The 20019-nt window shown below is 42.5% G+C and overlaps 2 protein-coding genes across 2 annotated transcripts in view; both read left to right on the top strand.

Annotated features, from left to right (window-relative positions):
* Positions 1-844: 844 nt before the first annotated feature.
* Positions 845-7536, top strand: LOC308294547 (enhancer of mRNA-decapping protein 3-like). The gene is made up of 7 exons (XM_080737278.1): positions 845-982; positions 1586-1754; positions 2623-2855; positions 3219-3563; positions 3694-3847; positions 4007-4224; positions 4949-7536. Exons 2-7 carry the CDS (start codon positions 1591-1593, stop codon positions 5281-5283), a joined length of 1449 nt encoding a protein of 482 aa, XP_080593404.1. The 5' UTR covers positions 845-982; positions 1586-1590; the 3' UTR covers positions 5284-7536.
* A 762-nt stretch (positions 7537-8298) lies between these two features.
* drc1 (dynein regulatory complex subunit 1 homolog (Chlamydomonas)) overlaps positions 8299-20019 on the top strand; it is a gene marked incomplete at both ends in the record, with an annotated part of 15499 nt that continues 3778 nt past the window's right edge. The window contains 11 exons of the mRNA XM_080737186.1: positions 8299-8432; positions 9219-9306; positions 9435-9547; positions 10000-10183; positions 10967-11104; positions 15040-15126; positions 15396-15518; positions 15850-15989; positions 17407-17541; positions 17884-18316; positions 19265-19354. Of these exons, the coding sequence (XP_080593312.1) occupies positions 8299-8432; positions 9219-9306; positions 9435-9547; positions 10000-10183; positions 10967-11104; positions 15040-15126; positions 15396-15518; positions 15850-15989; positions 17407-17541; positions 17884-18316; positions 19265-19354 (1665 nt within the window). The remainder of the gene's footprint in view (positions 8433-9218; positions 9307-9434; positions 9548-9999; positions 10184-10966; positions 11105-15039; positions 15127-15395; positions 15519-15849; positions 15990-17406; positions 17542-17883; positions 18317-19264; positions 19355-20019) is intronic.

Genomic DNA, 20019 nt, shown 5'->3' with positions numbered 1-20019 from the left:
TATTTTGAAAAATACGTCCAAACTCTTATGTTGAAACCGGAAACGGTAGTGTAGACGCAGTAACGGTAGGCTATTAATCCTACCGTAGGAGACGCCGTTTGAAGGAGCGCTCGTTTTATTGTCCACGACATTGCAAGCGGCGCGAAGGCCAGCGGACCTTGGTCCTGCTCTTCGCCCCCGAGCGCCGCAGGCGCGAGTGGCCGCGAAGAGCGGGCCAGGGCCGCGCGGCCGGCGGAGCGCCGCGCGAGTTACGAAGCCGTGGTGAATGCAATCGTTATATTTATGCCCAGGCCGTAAGGCCTGGGCAAGCCCACGATAAACGCCCTGTCCACGATAAACGCATTCACACCCGCCCGCGCAGTCCAAGTGACCACAGCCGAGCGCTCCAGAACTCCGCTCCAGCCAATCACAGGCCGCGCTTTCTAATTCATGCACACGCGTCTCCTATGGTAGGAACATTCGCTAACGGTAGCCTTATGAGCCTTACTACTAGCCTATGAGAGAGTGTTTTTTACTGGTGATTCAGTCAGAGTGTATGAAAGGGTGCGCTCGTTTTATTGTCCACGACATTGCAAGCGGCGCGAAGGCCAGCGGACCTTGGTCCTGCTCTTCGCCCCCGAGCGCCGCAGGCGCGAGTGGCCGCGAAGAGCGGGCCAGGGCCGCGCGGCCGGCGGAGCGCCGCGCGAGTTACGAAGCCGTGGTGAATGCAATCGTTATATTTATGCCCAGGCCGTAAGGCCTGGGCAAGCCCACGATAAACGCCCGCGCAGTCCGGTGCGCATTTCCGAACGCACCCTTTCCCCACACTCGGACTGAAACACCAGTAAAAAACACCATCCCACTAGCCTATGGCAGTAGCACATAGCATTGTCGTTGCTCACGACGGACAGGCGCAAATATTATCTATTGTATTTGAACTTATGTTATTATTCAACATTTGTTGTCCCTTGTAGATAATCTACCGAAACAAATTCCCCAAAAGGTAAGATTTCGTTCGTTTTGAAACTCAAACGCTGCGTTCTTGCTTCTTCAGTGGACAACAACAGGCCATAGCTAATTGTTGTTAGCTAACATCAATAAATCAAGTTTTTAAATGGTCAGCCTATTATGATTATGGAAATACAGGACTGTTTCCATGACGCATTCCCTCTCTGATGGTGTCGTCTGGTGTAAAGTAAAGTACATTTACTTAAGTACTATACAATTTTGACTTTTTGAGGTGTTTGTACTTTACTTGAGTATTTCCAATTTCCAAAACTTTTACTTCTACTCCACTAAATCTCAGAGGCAAATATTGTACTTTTACTCCTCTACAATTATTTGAAAACTTTAGTTACTAGTTAATTTGCAGATATACATTATAATATTATAAAACATACATAAACCAATTTGGCGCTATACCTTGGCTATTTTCAAACATTGTTGTGACTACTTTTGGTATTTGAAGTATATTTTGATGCCAGTACATTCGTACTTTTAAGTATATTTTGAATTCTGACTTTTACGGCGTATATCTACATTGCAGTATTGATACTTTTAAGTAAAGAATGTGTGTACTTTTCCCACCACTGCTATTCTTGTGCAGACAGAATGGCTGCAGATTGGTTGGGGAGTCTGGTGTCCATAAACTGTGGTCCAACGCTGGGGGTCTATCAAGGAGAGGTGTCATCTGTAGACCAGAGCAGCCAGACCATCTCCCTCAAACAGCCTTTCCACAATGGTGCAAAGTGCTCTGTTCCCGAGGTCACCTTCAGGTAAAGTTGGTTAGCCCAGTGGTTCAACTTCTCAACCTTTTCAGGCTGCGACCCCCAAAATAATCTCATTTTAACTGGGGACGCTCCCACCCTGAACCCATAAACTGGTTCTATAGAGTGTATGCGCGTGACATCATCATACCCGGAAGTCGTTGTGAGCATGTAGATCTGCTATTTTCACTATTTCAACCTCTAATATTTGACAATTTGGCCAATGTTTAATTTGTCATTTTACAGTCATTTTATTAAAAAGTCCTCAAATTGCCACTTTAGGAATGTGCAGATACCCTCTATATACCCTTAAACTTTATGTTGGTTTGTTTACATTTGAGTGAGCGAACACTGTTGCACATTAAGTTAATCATCAAGTAATTTAATTTATAAATCTAAGAAATTCCATAAATTGGAAAACAAATGTTTAAGAAGTAGAGAAAATAGCTGATCTACAAGCTCACAACACGGCGCAAAGTGACAATTGTCGATCTATTGTTTTCACTAGTATGGGTCCCGGGAAAACGTCTAATCTCTCTTTTGGGTCTCGACCAGAAAGGTTTGGGAACCAACAGGGTTAACCCTTTAAGTCAAGACCTGAGGCCGATTCTACAATTTGCATTGTAATCTCAGTATTTTTCAAACTTTTTCAAACGCTTTCAAGATTTTTCGAAAATGTTCAAAAATAACAAGCTTGCAAGCCCGATGAGCTTGTTTATCTCTTATTTTTTAATGGCCATTTGCTAGGCCATTTGCTAAAATCCAAAATGACACGGATGCTTTCCCTGGTTTTAAAGCAGTAATTCCCAATATCTGTTATTTGCGTGACGGAGTGTGGAGTCGACTGACTACTCTTCTTTCTCACTTATTAAAACAGTGCCATGGACATCAAGGAACTGAAGATTTTGGACATTACTAATGGTAATGTCAGGAATGGCTCTTCTGTGTCTTCAAAGTCAAGCAGCGTCCCAGTGGCCGTACCAAGGAATGACCCCAGGACCAAGGAGAGACTGAACTCTCCACAGCACTGCTCCAAAAGTTATGGGGAACGCCACCTGGATATACCCGGTGGTCAGTCTAAACAAGGATTCCGTCGCAGACACAACTCCTGTACGTTCTAGTGTTAGACACACATTGAGGCCAGACAGACACCCTTTTTGTGTGAAGATGCATTGCTTACCATATATTTCCAAATAGTAGCCCGGGGACAAATGGCCGCCGGGGCTCTGACACTGTTTTGCATATTGGCCACCATTCAAGTGGACGCAAACAAGTGTTGCGACTTGCAAATTAAACGCCCGGGCTACTGTTTGTAAATATACAGCAACCAAGTGGTTCTTTTTCATGTCAAGGACCCCCAAATTAATATATATTTCCTGGCGTCCCCCTGTAACCCCCTCCAGGACCCCTGGGGGTCCCCAGACACCACTTTGAGAACCGTTTGCTTTAACCTATCTGTAATTGTTTGTTAAGGGTCTTCAAGTAGTCGAGGAGCGACCCAGGTCACTCCCAAGAAGAACGGGGTGAAGAACGGCGGTCAGATGAAGCAGAGAGACGACGAATGTTTTGGCGACTCCATGGATGACGGGCTGGACGCGGACTTTGACTTTGAGGGGAACCTGGCGCTGTTCGACAAAGCGGCGGTGTTCTCGGAGATCGACACGTCAGAGCGCCGCGGCAACGGGGCGCGGTCACGCGGTACGCCTCAGGAGCAAACACCGACACGTTATCGCCACGATGAAAACATACTGGAGGTCAAACCCATCGTTTATAGACAGATCACTGTGCCGCAGCCTGGAGACAAAGAATTTTGCACTGGCAAGTATTTAATGTGCTTACTTTATGAATTGTGGTACTACAAAATACAAATAAACGTTAATATTGGTATTTCTTAGTGTTTAGTATTGTCAGTCATTAAGTACCCTTTTCCTTCCTTGTTTCCTTGCAGATTCAGGGCTCATTGTGCCCACTATATCGTATGACTTCCGCAAGCGCCTACTGTCGGTAGCAGAGCGCCACGGCCTCTCTTTAGAGCGGAGACTAGAGATGACGGGCGTTTGTGCAAGTCAGATGGCCTTGACTTTGCTGGGTGGGCCCAACAGGTAAGCAATCTATTAAATACTGTACTTAAGTTTAGTACAAACAATATATTTTCTGATGGGCGCGAAGCTTTTGGCAGCAACTTGTTTTCGAATAGAAAACGGTAAAAGAAAAAAGGTAGAAAGCAAAGAAAGACTCACTGTAGTTTATGTCCTTTGCAGACTCACCCCTAAGAATGTGCACCAGCGTCCAACAGTGGCACTGCTGTGTGGGCCCCATGTCCAGGGGGCACAAGGCATCAGCTGTGGCCGCCACCTCGCCAATCATGAAGTGGAGGTCATCCTCTTTCTACCAAAATTTGTCAAGATGCTTGAGTCGGTCTCCAGTGAGCTCAACCTCTTCAGCAAAACTGGTGCTAAACTGGTGTCAAATATCAAAGGTAGGTCTATGTTGTATTACAGTGATTTTATTATTTACTTAAACGGAGGATGGCAAGCTGCAACTATGACTGCTTACGTTTCCAGCTTACGTTTTTCTCAATGTATTTTTGTATGAAACGCATACATGAAACAATATCTATATTTGCGTCTTTAAATCTTCTATGTATCGCTATGTATCGCGCAGTTTCGCTGCAAAGACATTCCCTGGACCAAACAATCAATACAATATCCTAAACCCAATACTGTTAATCTCTTGCCCGGCCAGGCGAGGTGTATACAGCAACACGCCTCACTGTTAAAACTCTGCCTCTAGTTCATCTGCCACCCACTGATGTCAGAAAAGTCAGTGGGTGGTGGAAACTAGGCTGCTACAATGATACAGAGAACATTTGCAAGTATTGTGGATGTGGTGTCTTGGTGATAATCTGTTAAATGTAATAACAATATGCTAGTAATAACTCATATGCCTAGTAATTGGAAATAAGGTTGAAAATTGTTGAAATACTCCTTTAAAAACACATTTTATATAGCAACATAACGTTTTTCAGAAAGTTTACGGTATGTCAGAAGAAAGGCGTTTTTAGAATTTACTTCACGTCTAAATGGGCCAATCATTCCCACTGATGTCAGCAGGTCAACCAGCACTTACACCCGTATGAAGTAAGCTGGCTTGCACGGCTCAAAAACCACTCAAGTCACATTGTTTTCTCTCCTACATTGCAGACCTTCCAGACAGCCCCGTGGACCTCATCATTAACTGCCTGGATTGCCATGAGAGCACATTTCTGATGGATCAGCCCTGGTACAGAGCTGCGGCCAACTGGGCCAACCAGAACCGGGCTCCAGTACTCGGCATAGACCCGCCAGTGAGCGGACAGGGACCGGCGGTGGAGGCCAAGTGGTCCCTCTCTCTGTGTCTCCCGCTCCCCCTTGCTCAGGGGGCTGGCGGGGTCTACCTCTGTGACATAGGGGTTCCCTGCAAGGTATTTCAGGAAGTAGGGATCAAATATCACTCTCCCTTTGGGTGCAAATTTGTTATTCCCTTGCATTCTGCATAATAGGACTGATGCACCATTTGGGGGTTTGGGGCCTTAAATTCTTTGAAAGTGTTTCATTCATTTCATTATCATGAAAGCTGTTGCTTTATGTTTAGGACTTGTCCCATTGTGCTTTAGGACCATTGTGTGGTACATCACTTTTACAGGGATTTAAGTGCAAGAGACATGAGACCAGCTAGCTCTGGACCAGAGCTAGAAAACATAATTTTCCTTATTATGGATTAACATCATTTGTTAACGTCTTGCTTTGACCAGAAGTTACGTTTCTCTTTTGCAAGCTGCAGTTGTTATGTAGATACCATTGTATTCACATGGTGGTACAATTGGAAATTAATAATTTACATTTCTGCATTAGTAGAATAAAAGAAATTGAAAAAACGTTTATTACATTAAAGGGGAGGAATAACTTCCTATTTTAGTGTTAAATGACATTTCTCAAACTTAACCATTGACTAACTGCAGTGCACTCACTGAAGTAATTCAGGTTAATACAATGTTAACTGCATTCATCTCTTTTTTTTTTACACGGTCTGTATTTTCTGACATGTTAAAGCAGTAAGATGTTGTTGTCAGTCTTGTCACTCAATGTGACACTTAAATTGTATTTTTCTACCTTTAGATTGTAAAAGGCCAGAATGCTTGGAATTGTGATTATATATAGTACAATGTTTAATTTAATTTAAACATTTCATAGTTGGCATTTGTTTAAACATGATGTTCTTACAAGCTAAAAACTAATGTATCAGGCAGCTAGCTGTTGGTAGAATCCTTCACAGAGCTGTTACGGACTACATACACGTGAGGGGAAAATTGGGAATTTGCACAATGACTAAACTAGTAGAAGAAATATGGGTTTTCTTTCAACAAGAATTGTGGAATTAACTGATATATTCCATAAAAGAATAAGTGAAAAAGAATGACTTAATATTGACGCCAAGGTACCACAGGAGTCCTTTTTTCACGTTAAACTTTGTAGGTGCAAATAGTTAACTGCCTTGTGGTCTTGTTTTTAATCTAGCATTAAAAACAGACTTGTGTATGCCTCGCATACTATGCATTGTGAATCCCACACTTTAAAGCCTACTTTATGCTTTAAAAAAAAAGAAAAGTGTTTTTTCGTGACACCTTTTCTTTGAGGGATAAATTAAGATTGTATGTAAAACATTTGTGACAAATGCTACAATACTGTTGGCGGTTTATTGTGATCTGCAAACTATGCTAACAAGCTGAGCAATGCTTGTTTTGCTTTACTGTCTTGGGGTTGTCCCTCTGTTTAGGGGGCTCCACTTGTCATACTTTTACCTCCTTCATGGTAGCTGTACCAGATATGTCTACCTTGGCTAAATCTCGATATTCCGAAAATCCGACAGCACGGAGATCCGAAATCCGATGTCCCAGAGAGCTATTGGTTCTGTGCTGGTCTTCCAAAAACTATTAAACATTAAGTCATGTTAAGTCAAGGTTTGTGTGAAACATGACGCATGATCCAATCTTGCATTGAGATCTGAATACTGTTTTTTAACAGAATATAGTATGTCCATGTAGGCATCTGAAAAACCACTGAACTCCAGCAATCCAAGATGCCTACTGTTGACATCAAGTCGTCTTCGGTGTGTGAGCTTTCATGCCCATAAATAGACCTTGGTTGGTCAGTGAGTTTTTTTGGAAGTTGTGTTATTGGAAAATTTGTATCCCTGGTTACTCAAACATTCCACTGGTGAGATGTTCACATCACCTGATTAGACCATTGTTGAAACTCTTGTTTGAAACGGTCATCAAATTTTATGACAGCACTACAGTCGAGTTATTTGTTTTGTGACATGGGATTAGTGCTTTATTTTGTGACACTTGACATGGGATGACTGCTTTCCAGATGGAGATGATGGTATATTTTCCATGAACATGCTACAATACCCATTCTTTGTTTTAAAGTTGTTTCAGAAGAGGAATTCCAAGAAATGTGAACAGTCATAGACTGTAAATTGACCTTAGTGTTACAATATCTTTTTTTAAAGCAAGATGTGCTTGGTGACTTAAGTTTGTTTACAAGTGTTTAATTCTGTGATCTGCAGTGGGAATCCTGACCATGTGTAATCTGTTTGCTTTTCAGCTAAAGCAAGTGCACATTTTGTCCAATTTTGTATTGGCAGTCAGGAAGAAATGCAGTATTTTCAGCAGATGTCCTCTCACTGCTCCTGAGAGCCATGATTATTGTGCAAAATACAATCTTGTCATGGGTTTAAACTGGAACAATAAAAGATTTATTCACCATTTTGTCGACTTTCATACATTTTCTGTCTTGGCTGGGGTGTGTGCTTTAATGTAAATTCTTTGATTTAGGTGTGTTGTGACTGTCCCCGTTACAAAACCCACAGTTAATGTCATCAAAGCTGTGTTTACTGTTAAAATGTCTGACCTGACTCCATCGTAAAGCAATCAAAAACATTTTGCGTGGATAGCTTAAGTTCCCAAAATAATGATTACTGAAAGAAGTGGCTTTGTCCCCCTGTAAGTAATACGTATTATACCATTTTACTGTTTATCAGGAGTTTAATAAAATCACTTGATATTGCAAAAGAACACCAATAGGTTCTCTAGTTAATTCACCTTTAGGCCAGGGGTTTTCAAAGTGGGTGCAGTGAGATAATTTGATAATATTTGGAATTTATTTTATGACAGATAAAAATATATTTTATATCATGTTAAACTTGAATTACAAAGTTATTTCCAGTCAGATCTATACAATGGTACTGAGCCAACAAGGTTTGTGAACACCTAGTGTGGGCTACACTTGATCCAAACAGTCACATGGCGCCATCTAGTGGCGAGATGTAACCTCACCGCCTGGGGGCCACGCAACCATAGCAACGTTTACCATAACAGTCCTTGCTGCTGTGCTGTGAGTGCATTGCTGTACTTACTAGCGTCTTCTCCTCCGTGAATTTATGGGTAAGATAACTGTCTATTGCAGATGCGCAACGTTTACACCCACCCCATGTCCATTTAAGTTTAAGTATGAATGAGACGTTCGACCCTCCGCAAGAGGCTGCAGAAGAAGTGTCTGGACCTTTGTTGGAGTCAAAAGATCCACAGGAGAGAATAGCTGCTCGCCATCTCCGAATAGCAGCACGACATGAAGCCAAGAAAAGGTAAAACTGACCACCTGGTGAGTTGTTACTCTAGTCTTCACTTGGTGACAGCCAGGCAGGTAAGATCAATGCGTTGTGAGTTTGTAGACCTGCTATTTTCATTATTAGCCTATTGATTTTTTTTTGTGATTTGTACTTTACTGAAGTATTTTTTTTAACTTGTAGATCTGACTCTCTGAATATACTTAAAAAAGAAAAAAAAGAAAAAAAACATTAATTTGCCAGACGAGATGTAGTAGGCCTATACCGAAAGGTGGCAAAGGTTACTTAAAAATTTTGAGAAGCTCTATATCTGTAGATAATATTTTGGTATGATAACCCTTCCTTAGTCACAGCTAAGGAATCAGCTGCTGCTGAAAGTTGGGGTCCCATTAACTTTACTATGGAGAAAAAAAAGCAAAAACTTAATCTGCTTTAAGTAGTTGTGAGGGGTCAAACTAGGGGTTTTACATTATTCTGAATCCAAGCATTCCAAAAATATTCCTTGGGCTAAAAATGGCCCCACAAAACCATGGTTTAGTGATGAAATTATCACTTTTCACAGTTTTGCATCGAAAATAGCAGATTTAAATCAAGCCACATCTCACGTAGCCTCGGAAACCCAGGCTTTTATTTTGCTCACGCAATGTGTTGTGAGCTTGTAGGCTACATCAGCAAATTTCAGTGCAATGCGGCATGTGATCGCATTCATCGCAAAACGTATACGTTATACTTTCAGAACTTTGCACGCATTCCCACATTAGTCACTCACCCCATTCAACACCATGCACCCACCTGTCTCCTTAGACGAGAGCAGGGAGGTGACCTCATGGGTGACAAGCAAGAGGTCCAAGAGGAGAGGAAAAGTCAACAGCAAGTGGATACAAGTCAAAAGGTTTGTTGAGTCGCTCACATGATTGAGTTGCTTTCTTGTTTACAAAACATTTTACAAGGAAATAAACTTCACAACATTTAACAACATGTTGTGAACCCCAAGTGCTTCATTTGTTACCTCCCTTTTAGAGAGTCATCACCCTGCTGAATGACGGGACTGAGATAGTCACCAACATACAAACAGCTCTCCATGCCAGAGAGTCTCACCGGAGGACACACCTGAGGGAGACTCAAAGACTGAGGTAAAGTCCCACATTTAGTAAACACATGAACCCTAGCCTCCATGTTCTGGGTGCAAACATTCAGCAAAAATCGCTGATCTACAAATCATGTATTTAGTTCAGGGGTCTTCAACGTTTTCAGGCCAAGGACCCCTTAGTTTAGAGAGAGATGAAGCAGGGACCCCCACAACCTTTTCATAGATTCCATATAGTCTCACCGTTTGATCTGTATATTTTGGATTCATGTCAATTTGTGTTTTCAGATATTTAAAAATATGGACACTAGGGTTCAAGTTGTTAATATAAAAAGGATTGGTAGAATTGGAGGACCTACCTCTAAGGACCCCTCAGTAACTCTGAGGACCCCCTAGGGGTCCCGGACCCCCTGTTGAAGACCCCTGATGTAGGTGCCATTTTATATTGGATTAGAGCTCATGTCCACCCCTGTTTCCCTCCATCCTCTGCCCATCCAGAGTGGAGAGGATAGAGAGCGAGGCTGAGTCCAGCCAGGAGCAGTTTGAGGAGATCAACAGAAGGTGGATGAGCGCGGAGGGGAAGGTGATTCCTCAGGAGGTGGCAGAGACCCTGAAGAGCCAGCAGCAGCTGTGTGCTCAGCTGCTCCAGGACAAGAACAAGCTCATCGCTGACCTGCAGCGGGTACGCTGTGAAATCCTATGTGTTCATTTAAAGACGAAATGAAACCAAGTTTTCCACTCACTCCAGTTCCTCCTGAAACGGTCCAGAAAGGAGGTACAGATCACTTGGGTGAATGTGATTTGACGGTCAAAACGTAGGCTCACGGGGTGTCGCTGAAGTTGAAGTAGATGACGTTGAGTGACACAGACACCTGTCAGTCTGACCTCGTGAATTATAGACCTACATTTTCTTGATGTTCGTCATCAAGCAAGACATTACTGTTTAGGGGCTGGGCTTAGGGCTCTAATTGTTACACAAATACTCAAATGTTTCACTTTTTTGGCATCCAGTGTTAGGTATGGCCATATTATCACAGTCCCCATTATCACTACAGATATGCTCTTAAAGTGTGAAAAACCTATTTTTGATTTCATTTTTACTTTAACTCTGAGACTACAAATGGATCCAAATTGACAATTTATTTAGCCAGCAAAAAAATTATACAAAGTCTCTTTTGAAAGCATGCACTGGCAAAGTGCCAGAACATGGCACATACGGAAAAACTTAAAAATAGACAAATACAGAACAAGCCTCCATAAAAAGTTGATTTAATATTAATTGGGTACTGGGAGGGCTGGCACGGCCACGGATCGGCGGTGCGACGTAGCCGGTGTGAGTAAAGATGTGAGGGCCACGTATCGGCCTGAACCTCTAGTCTTTTTAAAAGTCCTAAGTGAAGTCACTATACTATCAGTCATTTAGCTGGGGACACTTCACAACACTCCTGTTTGTGTGTTTTAACAGGAGCTCAAAGGCAGTGATGACCGCTACGTTAAGGACTTGAAGAAGCAGGCAGAGGAGGTGGACCTGTTGATAGAGAGAATGGAGGAGCAGGTCAGAACTCTTAAGAAGACCTACAGGGAGGAGCTGGACCAGATGGAGGTAGGATGTGACATGACTCTCTCTACCCACAAAGCAGCGGTCTGTATAAACAAGGTCTAAGATATTTATTTTAAAGATTAATATCGTCGTTGTCGCGTGGAAACCTCGTATCTTCAAGTTTCATCCAAGGCCGTCGCACAAAAGTAGTGAAAACAGCCGATCTACAAGCACACAACGCCTCGCGGTGCGAGGCGTTGTGTGCTTGTAGATCAGCTGTTTTCACTAGTTTAAATCATTTTTAAAACGATAAATGCAAAACAAACGGTTTTGGACACCCGACAACGACGATATGCTGTACGTACCACTTTATTGCTATCTCCTTCAAAGTAATCTGATCAACCCAGATGATGTGCCCAAAAATCAGACAAAAGTTTGTGGTATCACAAGAATAATAGGGTGCATGGTACTGAAATCATATACTCAACCATGATAGTCACTGTACTTATCAGCATAGTGGTATTACATTAGAAAATACTGTATATAATACTATCACTTCCTGTTGCATATTTTCTGATGCTAGTTACTGGTATACTATTATGCAGATATGTGTTGTTCACATATTTTATTTAGATAAACATACTGTTTGCATGGCCACAAATGTAAGTATGTAATTTAGACAGCATGTTGTTGAGACAGATGCCTTTTTATTATTATTATCATTTTAACCTTGTATCTTCTCTAGTTAGTCTATAGCACTTAATAGTTTTTCTTTTCACTCTACTTATGTGACCCTCATTTGTTGACTAGGGTTTATTATGATCTTGCACTTTGTAAGTCACAGGATAGGGGCTGTCTGGCAGTTAGGGCTTTAGTGTCTTACTCAGGGACACAGACCGGGACGTGAAGTGGTGACTTTCTGATTATCAGACAGCCTCTCTAGTCTCTACCCACGGGGCAGGTAAATGCATTTTTGCACTAAAATACTTCACAAGTGGAAAGAAACCTAAAACTTTTCACAAGTACTCCTTAGGGGTTGTTCCTATGATAAAACACGTTAGACACTGAAAAATCAAAATGGCTGCCATGTTTCCAAGATGGCTGCCTCTGAACAGTACGCCAGCCAGTTAATGTCCGATTTTCATAATATTAGAGTTGTTTTGTAGGTTTTAAAACATCGTGAGTTCATTTATTACTCTTTTAAAGCAGCCAGAATAACTTTTCTGACTTTTGGTTGGGGTCTTTCCTCACCTGGGACCCCCCAAACAGACCCCTGAGCTTATCTGAGTAGTCGCTTTGCTCCTGCTCCAGAGCAATGTTAAATTAGATCATAACTGAAGCATTAAAGTTGTTGTAACTGGGCTCTGAAAGCAAAAATGAGTAGTAGCAAATACCCAGGGGTCTTCCACAGGGGTCCCGGACCCCTAGGGGGTCCTCAGAGTTACTACAGGAGGCCTGCCGAATCTTGATGGGGAAGTTCCTTTTTTTTATATGTATATATATTTTTACATTTGAAACTGTTTTTATTAGTATTCTCAGTATTATTTATAACATGTGTGTGTTAGACAGACAGGTTCACAGGTATTGCAAGAATTAAGGTATTGCAACTTCTCACTTTGGGCGCACAGTCTAACATGTCCATTTATTGCATTGCACTAACACTGACAACACAACACACACACCTCTTTGTTATCGTCACCCCAAAACCCGCACCCTATCCTCTTAAAGAGCTCACGGTCAATTGTACCCAAAGAAATTCACTACTATACATGTCCTCCCTAATAATGTTGACAGTTTCCACTATATCATTTGCAGGGAGGAGAGTGCAAGGCAGGTTATTGTTTGAGCAGCTGCACCGTCCCTTGTAACCTGCTTTGCAAACACATTTGATGAGCTTTGCCTTTGCAGCAGGGATGGCAAGAAACCTGACTGGAACATACCCTCCACTCTCTGAATTCCATCTATTTTTTCAATTGATGGAAGCTCAGGGCAATTTGTCAGGTATGACGAAGTAGGCATCATAATACGATACCTTCATCAAGGGACATGATTTTGAGGAAGTGCAAACACATGAAGAGGCTGATACCCCGATTCCTTATCAAGTCCTTGAAGTCCTTGAACATTGAAGATGATGATGATGATGAAGACGAATATATCCTGCATGTCTGAAATTACTGTAGTGTAGTGAATCTCTTTGGGCGTAATTAACCATGGGCTCTATAAGAGGATAAGGTGAGGGTTTTGGGGTGACAATAACAAAGAGGTGTGTGTGTGTGTGTGTGTGTGTGTGTGTGTGTGTGTGTGTGTGTGTGTGTGTGTGTGTGTGTGTGTGTGTACAAACATTCCCGTGTCATTCCATCCATGTTTCATCTCTGTGATAACTTGGATATTTTTGCATCTTTGACAGCTAATACACCAGATGTTGTTGTGGTTGATGAAGAGTCCAGGGAAGTGTCTGTATTGGAGATGGCCTGCACCTTTGACCCTAGCCTAGAGGAAGCTTTCATGACCAAGGTCATTAAATACCAACCTCTCCTAAATACGATCTCAGAGCTGGGGTACAGGTGCAGACTATTTGTTTTCATATTTGGCAGCCTAGGACATACCCACAGGCTGGTTGTTAGAGGGTTTCAACAACTTGGAGTGCCTAAAAAAGAGGCAAAAAGGCTGGCAAAGTATTGTTCCGTCTCCGCTATAATCGGCAGCCGCCACATATGGCGGAGACGCTGTTACTTATACCCGTAGAGTACCAAGTGCCTTGCTATTGTATCATGAAGACATAATGCCATGATTTTGTAAATGTTACTCTACTGCACCTATACTATTTGTGTCCTTGTATGCATCTCCTTTGTGTGTGTGTGTGTGTGTGTGTGTGTGTGTGTGTGTGTGTATGTGTTGTCAGTGTGAGTGCAGTGCAATAAATGGAAATGTTGTTCTGCACCCAAAGTGAAAAGTTGCAATACCTTCATTATTGCAATCCCTGCAGTAACAGCTGTCAACCATAACTGTTTTAACACAAAAAACATTATAAATAATACTGAGAATACTAATAAACCATCAAAGTACAATACATAAAACCAGGATACATAAAAACATTCAAAGTTTCAAATGTAAAAAAAAAAAGAAAAAAAAAAGATCTCATCGAGATTTGGCAGGCCCCCTGTAATAGCTCTGAGGTCCCCCCTGGGGTCCCGGACCCCCCGTGGAAGACCTCTGTTATTTGCTACTAGTCATTTTTTATTTCAGAGCATATTTCAGATCTAATTTAACATTGTTCTGGTGCAGGAGCAGAGCGATTACTGAAATAGGCTCAGGGGTCTGTCTGGGGGGTCCCAGGTGAGGAAAGACCCCAACCAAAAGTCAGAAAGGTTATTCTGGCTGCTTTAAAAGTGTAATAAATGAACTCAGGATGTTTTAAAACCTACAAAACAACTCTAATATTATGAAAATTCGATATTAACTGGCTGGCGTACTGTAAAACATATCCGAAAAGGCGGCCATCTTTAAAACTGGCGGACATTTTGAAAATTAAGTGTCTAATGTGATTTTTCTAAAGAATGACCCAAGAGGTACACTCTGTAAAATTGTGGTGCTTCTTTCCAGAACTGAAGTATTGTTCTCCTTAACAGCCCCGCTATAAGCTGATGCTGTCCTGTATGTGTGTATCTTATGCTTACTATATGTACCTATACCCTGTACATTTATACCGTGATAAATACAGATCTAAAATGGGAAACCAATTCTCTACAGCTTATCTGAGGAAGATCCTATCAGCATCATGAGTGGGAGTGCTATGCATAAAAACACTGGAAATTCTTGAGCCTGACTTTATTGAATGGTCTTTAATCACGGCAGCAGCTTGGATTTGTGCTAGCTGCATACTGTATGTACATCTGTACGTCAGTGTGTGTGTGTGTGTGTGTGTGTGTGTGTGTGTGTGTGTGCGTGTGTGTGAGTGAGTGTGTGCTAATGGTGAGATTCTATTATGCCATTCCCAGAACGCCTACATGCATGAACGGAAGGTCCTGCTGACTGGAAACAGAAATAAATGGGAGCAGTCTATGAAAGAGAGGCGGGACAGAGAGGTAAGCACGATAGACGTGAGATAATCGCTTACTCTCTTTTTCCCTCGTGCTCTTCCTCCTTTTAATCGTTCACTACTTCACTCTTTCTCTTTCTCTTGCTCTTCGCCACCCATGGACCAGTTCGCACTGTTTGCTGTATTATATCAGGCAACATTTTTGAAAATCACAAATGCGTACATGCGCGTTTAGGTTGTCTCAGCTTCTGTCAGATGCAACAATGGTTTGGGCACTACTGCTCTAACAGTCGTGTGATGTCACGCTGCCTCCAGTTTCAGAACCTGCTGCACAGGATGAAGAAGGTGGAGGAATTCGAGGCCTTGCTTCAGAAGCTGAGGCTGGAGAGCGCTGAGGAGTACAACACCATCAAGCTCAAACTGGACACAGATGTTCAGGTCAATACATATTTAATTTATCACAGAATAGAATCCATGGTCCCAAAAACAGAACAACGGGGTAGGAGCACTCTGCCCAAAAGCAATGGATCCTGCAGTCTTCTGAAAATTTCACAAGATGTCATGTTGAAACGCTCAAAGAAAATGTGCGAAAATGTAGCCCTCGAAGGGTGTATAAGGAGCTGCATGTCCTCTAGGGACTGCTACTTTTAGACTCATAAGTTGGGTTTTTTAAGTTATTCTCAATTATTTGTGAATTTTTTCCCTAGTTCTTTTGGGGTCTGGAGGCATTTTTAAGAATTGTGCTAATAATAAACAAACCAACAAACAGGTGCTGGAGCAGGAGCTACAGCAGATGAAAGCGACCTATCAGCTGAACCAGGAGAAACTGGAGTACAACGTGCAGGTGCTGAAGAAGAGAGATGAGGAGAACACCATCACCAAGTCCCAGCAGAAGAGGAAGATCAGCAGGTTGCACGAACGCACGCACGCACGCACGCACGCGCGACGGTTTTGACGTTTTTTTTTCCAATAGCCCTGTGTGCCAATGACGGTTTATGACGGTTTTTGTGTTTTTTATATAGAAAAAAATAATAATAATAATTTCATTTTTTTTTTTTTTTTTTAAAGATGTCAAAATGACCTGAGATCAGAGAGATGCTTTTCTCTGTTTGTGTGTTCGCTCCCTCGTTTAGCTGATTGAGAAAATGTGTGTTCATGTGTGTCCATTCTAGTGGATGGACACTTTTTTTCATTCAAACAGCTCTATCTCTGGAACCATTTGTCCGATTGACAAAATTCTTTTTGCCACTGAATCACAACAACTGTGTCTGTTTCTGTGGGGGAAAAAATTATAAAAAAAAAACATTTTTTTTCATTGCATAGTAAAGAAAAACATACAAAATCCTGGCACAGCTACCTTGGAGCCATTTTGGCATCTGGCACAGAATGAGTTAATATCTTTGTGGGGATATCGAAACCACTTTTTCATCTAAATAAATTGGCATTTTTACTTAACCTACTGGGACCTACGCTAACCTCAAAATCCATATCCCTAACCCATATCCTAAAACTAACCCGTAAATGCTACTAATGCCAACTTGAATCTGCTACCAATCGTACTGTCACCCTAAAAGCCTGTCCATACTTTGACCGAAACCGCCCTTTACAGTCAAAATGACATCACTCACGATTTCTGAAAATTATTAGACCGAATGAGAGTTCGGAAATGTGCACGTCGGAAAGTCCAACTCACCGAACATTTCAGAGATGGACTATGGACAGGCCTTTAGTCTAGAGATCTTTCTTACCCATACATCCAATTGAGATGAAAGATCTTTGTAACAATTTTACATTCTTCATGGGCACTGTTGATCAGTGATCACCACATATAGTCAGTAAACCTACCTACGGTCACTAATTACCAAGCCTCCACAAACCTCCACCCGGACCCTCAGATCAGCAAACAAATTCTTCCTGGAAGTCCCTGATACCAAGTTACGCACTATGAGCACCACGCCTGTGGAACAGCCTCCCCATAGAGTTGAGAGCACCACAGACCCTAGACTCTTTTAAAGCTGGCCTAAAAACCTTTTTATTCAGGAAGGCCTTTTCTAGTTTATAGTTTTAAGCTATCTTTGTATTTTGTTTCTGTCCTTTAAAATCTGCATATTATCTTCATATAACATTATATTATTGATTTTGATTATTGATTATTGAATGCACCTGCTAATGTTATATTATTGACTTTGATAATCTTTTATTCTTTTAGTATGTGTTCTCCTTGCAATGTATGTAGCACTCTGGGATTCATTGAATGAAAAGTGCAATACAAATAAAATGTATTATTATTATTATTATTATAAAGTCAGCTGTGTCTGTATTGCAGACTGTGGGATGTGCTGAACAAGTTGAAGAGCAGGTGTGGTGCCCAGGAGAAGCTGTCTAAAGAGGAGATTGAGAGTTTGACTAGAGACTACAAACGCAGCGTGCAGGAGTGTAAAGACATACAGAAGAAAAAGAGGTAGGGGTTCTCTCTCTGTCTAATCAGGGATTCCCATACATTTTCAGCTTGAAATTTGGTATATCCCCAGGACCCAAACTTACAGAAATACATAATCAATTAACCACTTATGCCATTTTCCAAAAATAATGAAAATTGCCGATCTGCTATATTCCAGTTCTTTTGAAAATGTCATAAAGTTGCATGGAAAATGTTTCGGGAAATGTTAAAACGGTGGATATTTACTTGCAACCCATAGATATGGGTCTGTGACTCAAAATTGGGCCGGCCATGGACCTACAGTATGTTTAAGAAACACTTACTTGACACGACAGAGACCTTTGACCCGCTCTGTCGCTCCAGGCACTTTGCAGCCGTCAGCAGCGGCAGGTATGAGGAGGTGTGGCTTATGAGCGAGGCGGAGGTGAAGCTGTTGGTGGAGCAGGCTCTGGAAATCGACCGACTCCTCCACGAGCAGCAACTGGGTGTGGCCTGGGAGCGGCCCCCCGTGGTCTTCGCGGAGCGCCCCGGGCACGCCCGGACGCGCGAACGCAACCGAGCCCAGAGGAGCGCACTGCAGGCCGCCTCCCACCTCGCTGGCTCGGGGCACAGCGGCCCGGGGACGAGGGACGCGTCTGCGGGACCGGCCTATGGGAGGACGGAGAGCGTGGCCGCGGCGAGGAGCGAGAGCCACGCGGAGGTGGACGAGGAGAGCGAGGGGAGTGCAGGGGAAGAGAGAGGGAAGGTGTCGACACGGACGGTAAAGAGACTGCTGGAGGTGCTGTGTGACGAGGCGGTGAGTTCCACAGCCGTGTTATTACACTTTAACATAAGGGATGTGTTGTGTTTAGAAACTCTGAAAAAGTGCTTCTCCACTGATATGACATTAGGCCACGGACCCCCATTTGATACAATCTCTGGGACTCCAATTAACAATTTAATATCCTTTGTTTAGCTTCTACTCTGAGAAAGTACAAATACCATTTGTACACACTCGGAGATAAGACCTCAAAGGATCCAGATTTGGTTCTTACCTATCTGTCATTTAGCTGTGGACGCCCTAAAACCACCTCAAGGACCCCTGGAGGTCCCCAGACCCCACACTGAGAACCACTGCTTTTCAAAACAAGGACATAAAGATAAAAGATAGTTACATTAAGGTGCCATTTAAATCTAGAAGGCCAGTCATGCTCTGTATGCAGCTTGGTTCATTTATGGGATTTGACAATTTGCTCAAGGTAGAAATATACTGTATAGATGACACCTCCATTCAGTGCACATGCCATAGAGCTATAATAATAATAGAGAGGGCAACTGATATCCCCGCCCGTCCACTTGCATTGAGTTGCTCACCCAGCGCATGAAGCGTACTTCCGCGTTTGAAAAGCCTCTGAAAAGTGACGTATTGGGTCAACTGTTTGGCCTCTTAGCCAATCACGACGGTCGGGGAGCGAGACACGGGGAGGCGGGGGTAGCGGGGGGCTATCTGCCTCAACTGAACTAACTGTATGAATAGTTGACCCAACTGCCGTACCTCAAACGGCCACCATGTACTTTTTGCTTCAAAGCGCCCCCAGGGTTCTGGGGGCTTGGCACATGCCCTGCAAACAGGAGTGGACAGGTGTACTGGAGCTTTGCGTGCCCTCTCCTTTGTCCATTCCTCAACTGTAATAGAATTCAATTATATGATGACTTGACTGTTGATTGTTCATTTATGGGTTTGACTCCTAATCCTCCTGTCTAGGGCTTCCTGATAGAGAACAAACTCCTAAAGCTGCTGTCTCCTCTGAAGAAGGACGAACAGTCTCTCATGAAGTTGGACTCCATCTTCTCTGTGAGTTCTTATTGTACAGCCATCTGTGTTCAGTAGAAGACGGGCTGCTTGTTATTAGCTGACCAGATGGATGGGGTTTAATATATCTGATCCAAAAGTATAGTTCATTGATTTGATATTCAAACGTTTACAAACCTTACTACAGGGCTCGGCAATATAGACAAAATATGTTTGACCAAATATCTCTTATCGATATTATGATTATAATATTGTAATATTGTACTAGACTGGTGACCGTTGAGCACCGGCCTACATGGAAGTTGGGAGCGATGCAAGTCGTGAACAATGCAAGTTGTGAATGTGCGACTCACCCACCTATGCAGTACCCGTTGTACCTGTCAGTCTGTCTGCCTATTGTTCGGATCGGTGGTTCTGGACAGCCGACTATTCGACCGACTCAATGCAAGGCACAAACAACACTCTCTCGGGTGGTCGCCAATGCGCACACAGAGTTTCAGTCAGCTGGTCGGACGTTTCTCGAAATACATGAAGCATGCATGCACAGACGGACTTATTTGTAATATAATATGTATTATTTTTCTTTCAAAAGAAGCTACAATAGCATTATTATGTGAGAATGTTTGAATGTAGAACAATAAGGCCTAAGTGATTAAAATCAAGAAAAAACAACGCAACACCATATTATGATCCCAGTCTCATCACAA

This window comes from Nannobrachium achirus (assembly GCF_963921795.1).
Source record: "Nannobrachium achirus genome assembly, chromosome: 11".
NCBI classification, from domain to species: domain Eukaryota; kingdom Metazoa; phylum Chordata; class Actinopteri; order Myctophiformes; family Myctophidae; genus Nannobrachium; species Nannobrachium achirus.
This window is presented reverse-complemented; position numbering and strand designations above follow the sequence as displayed.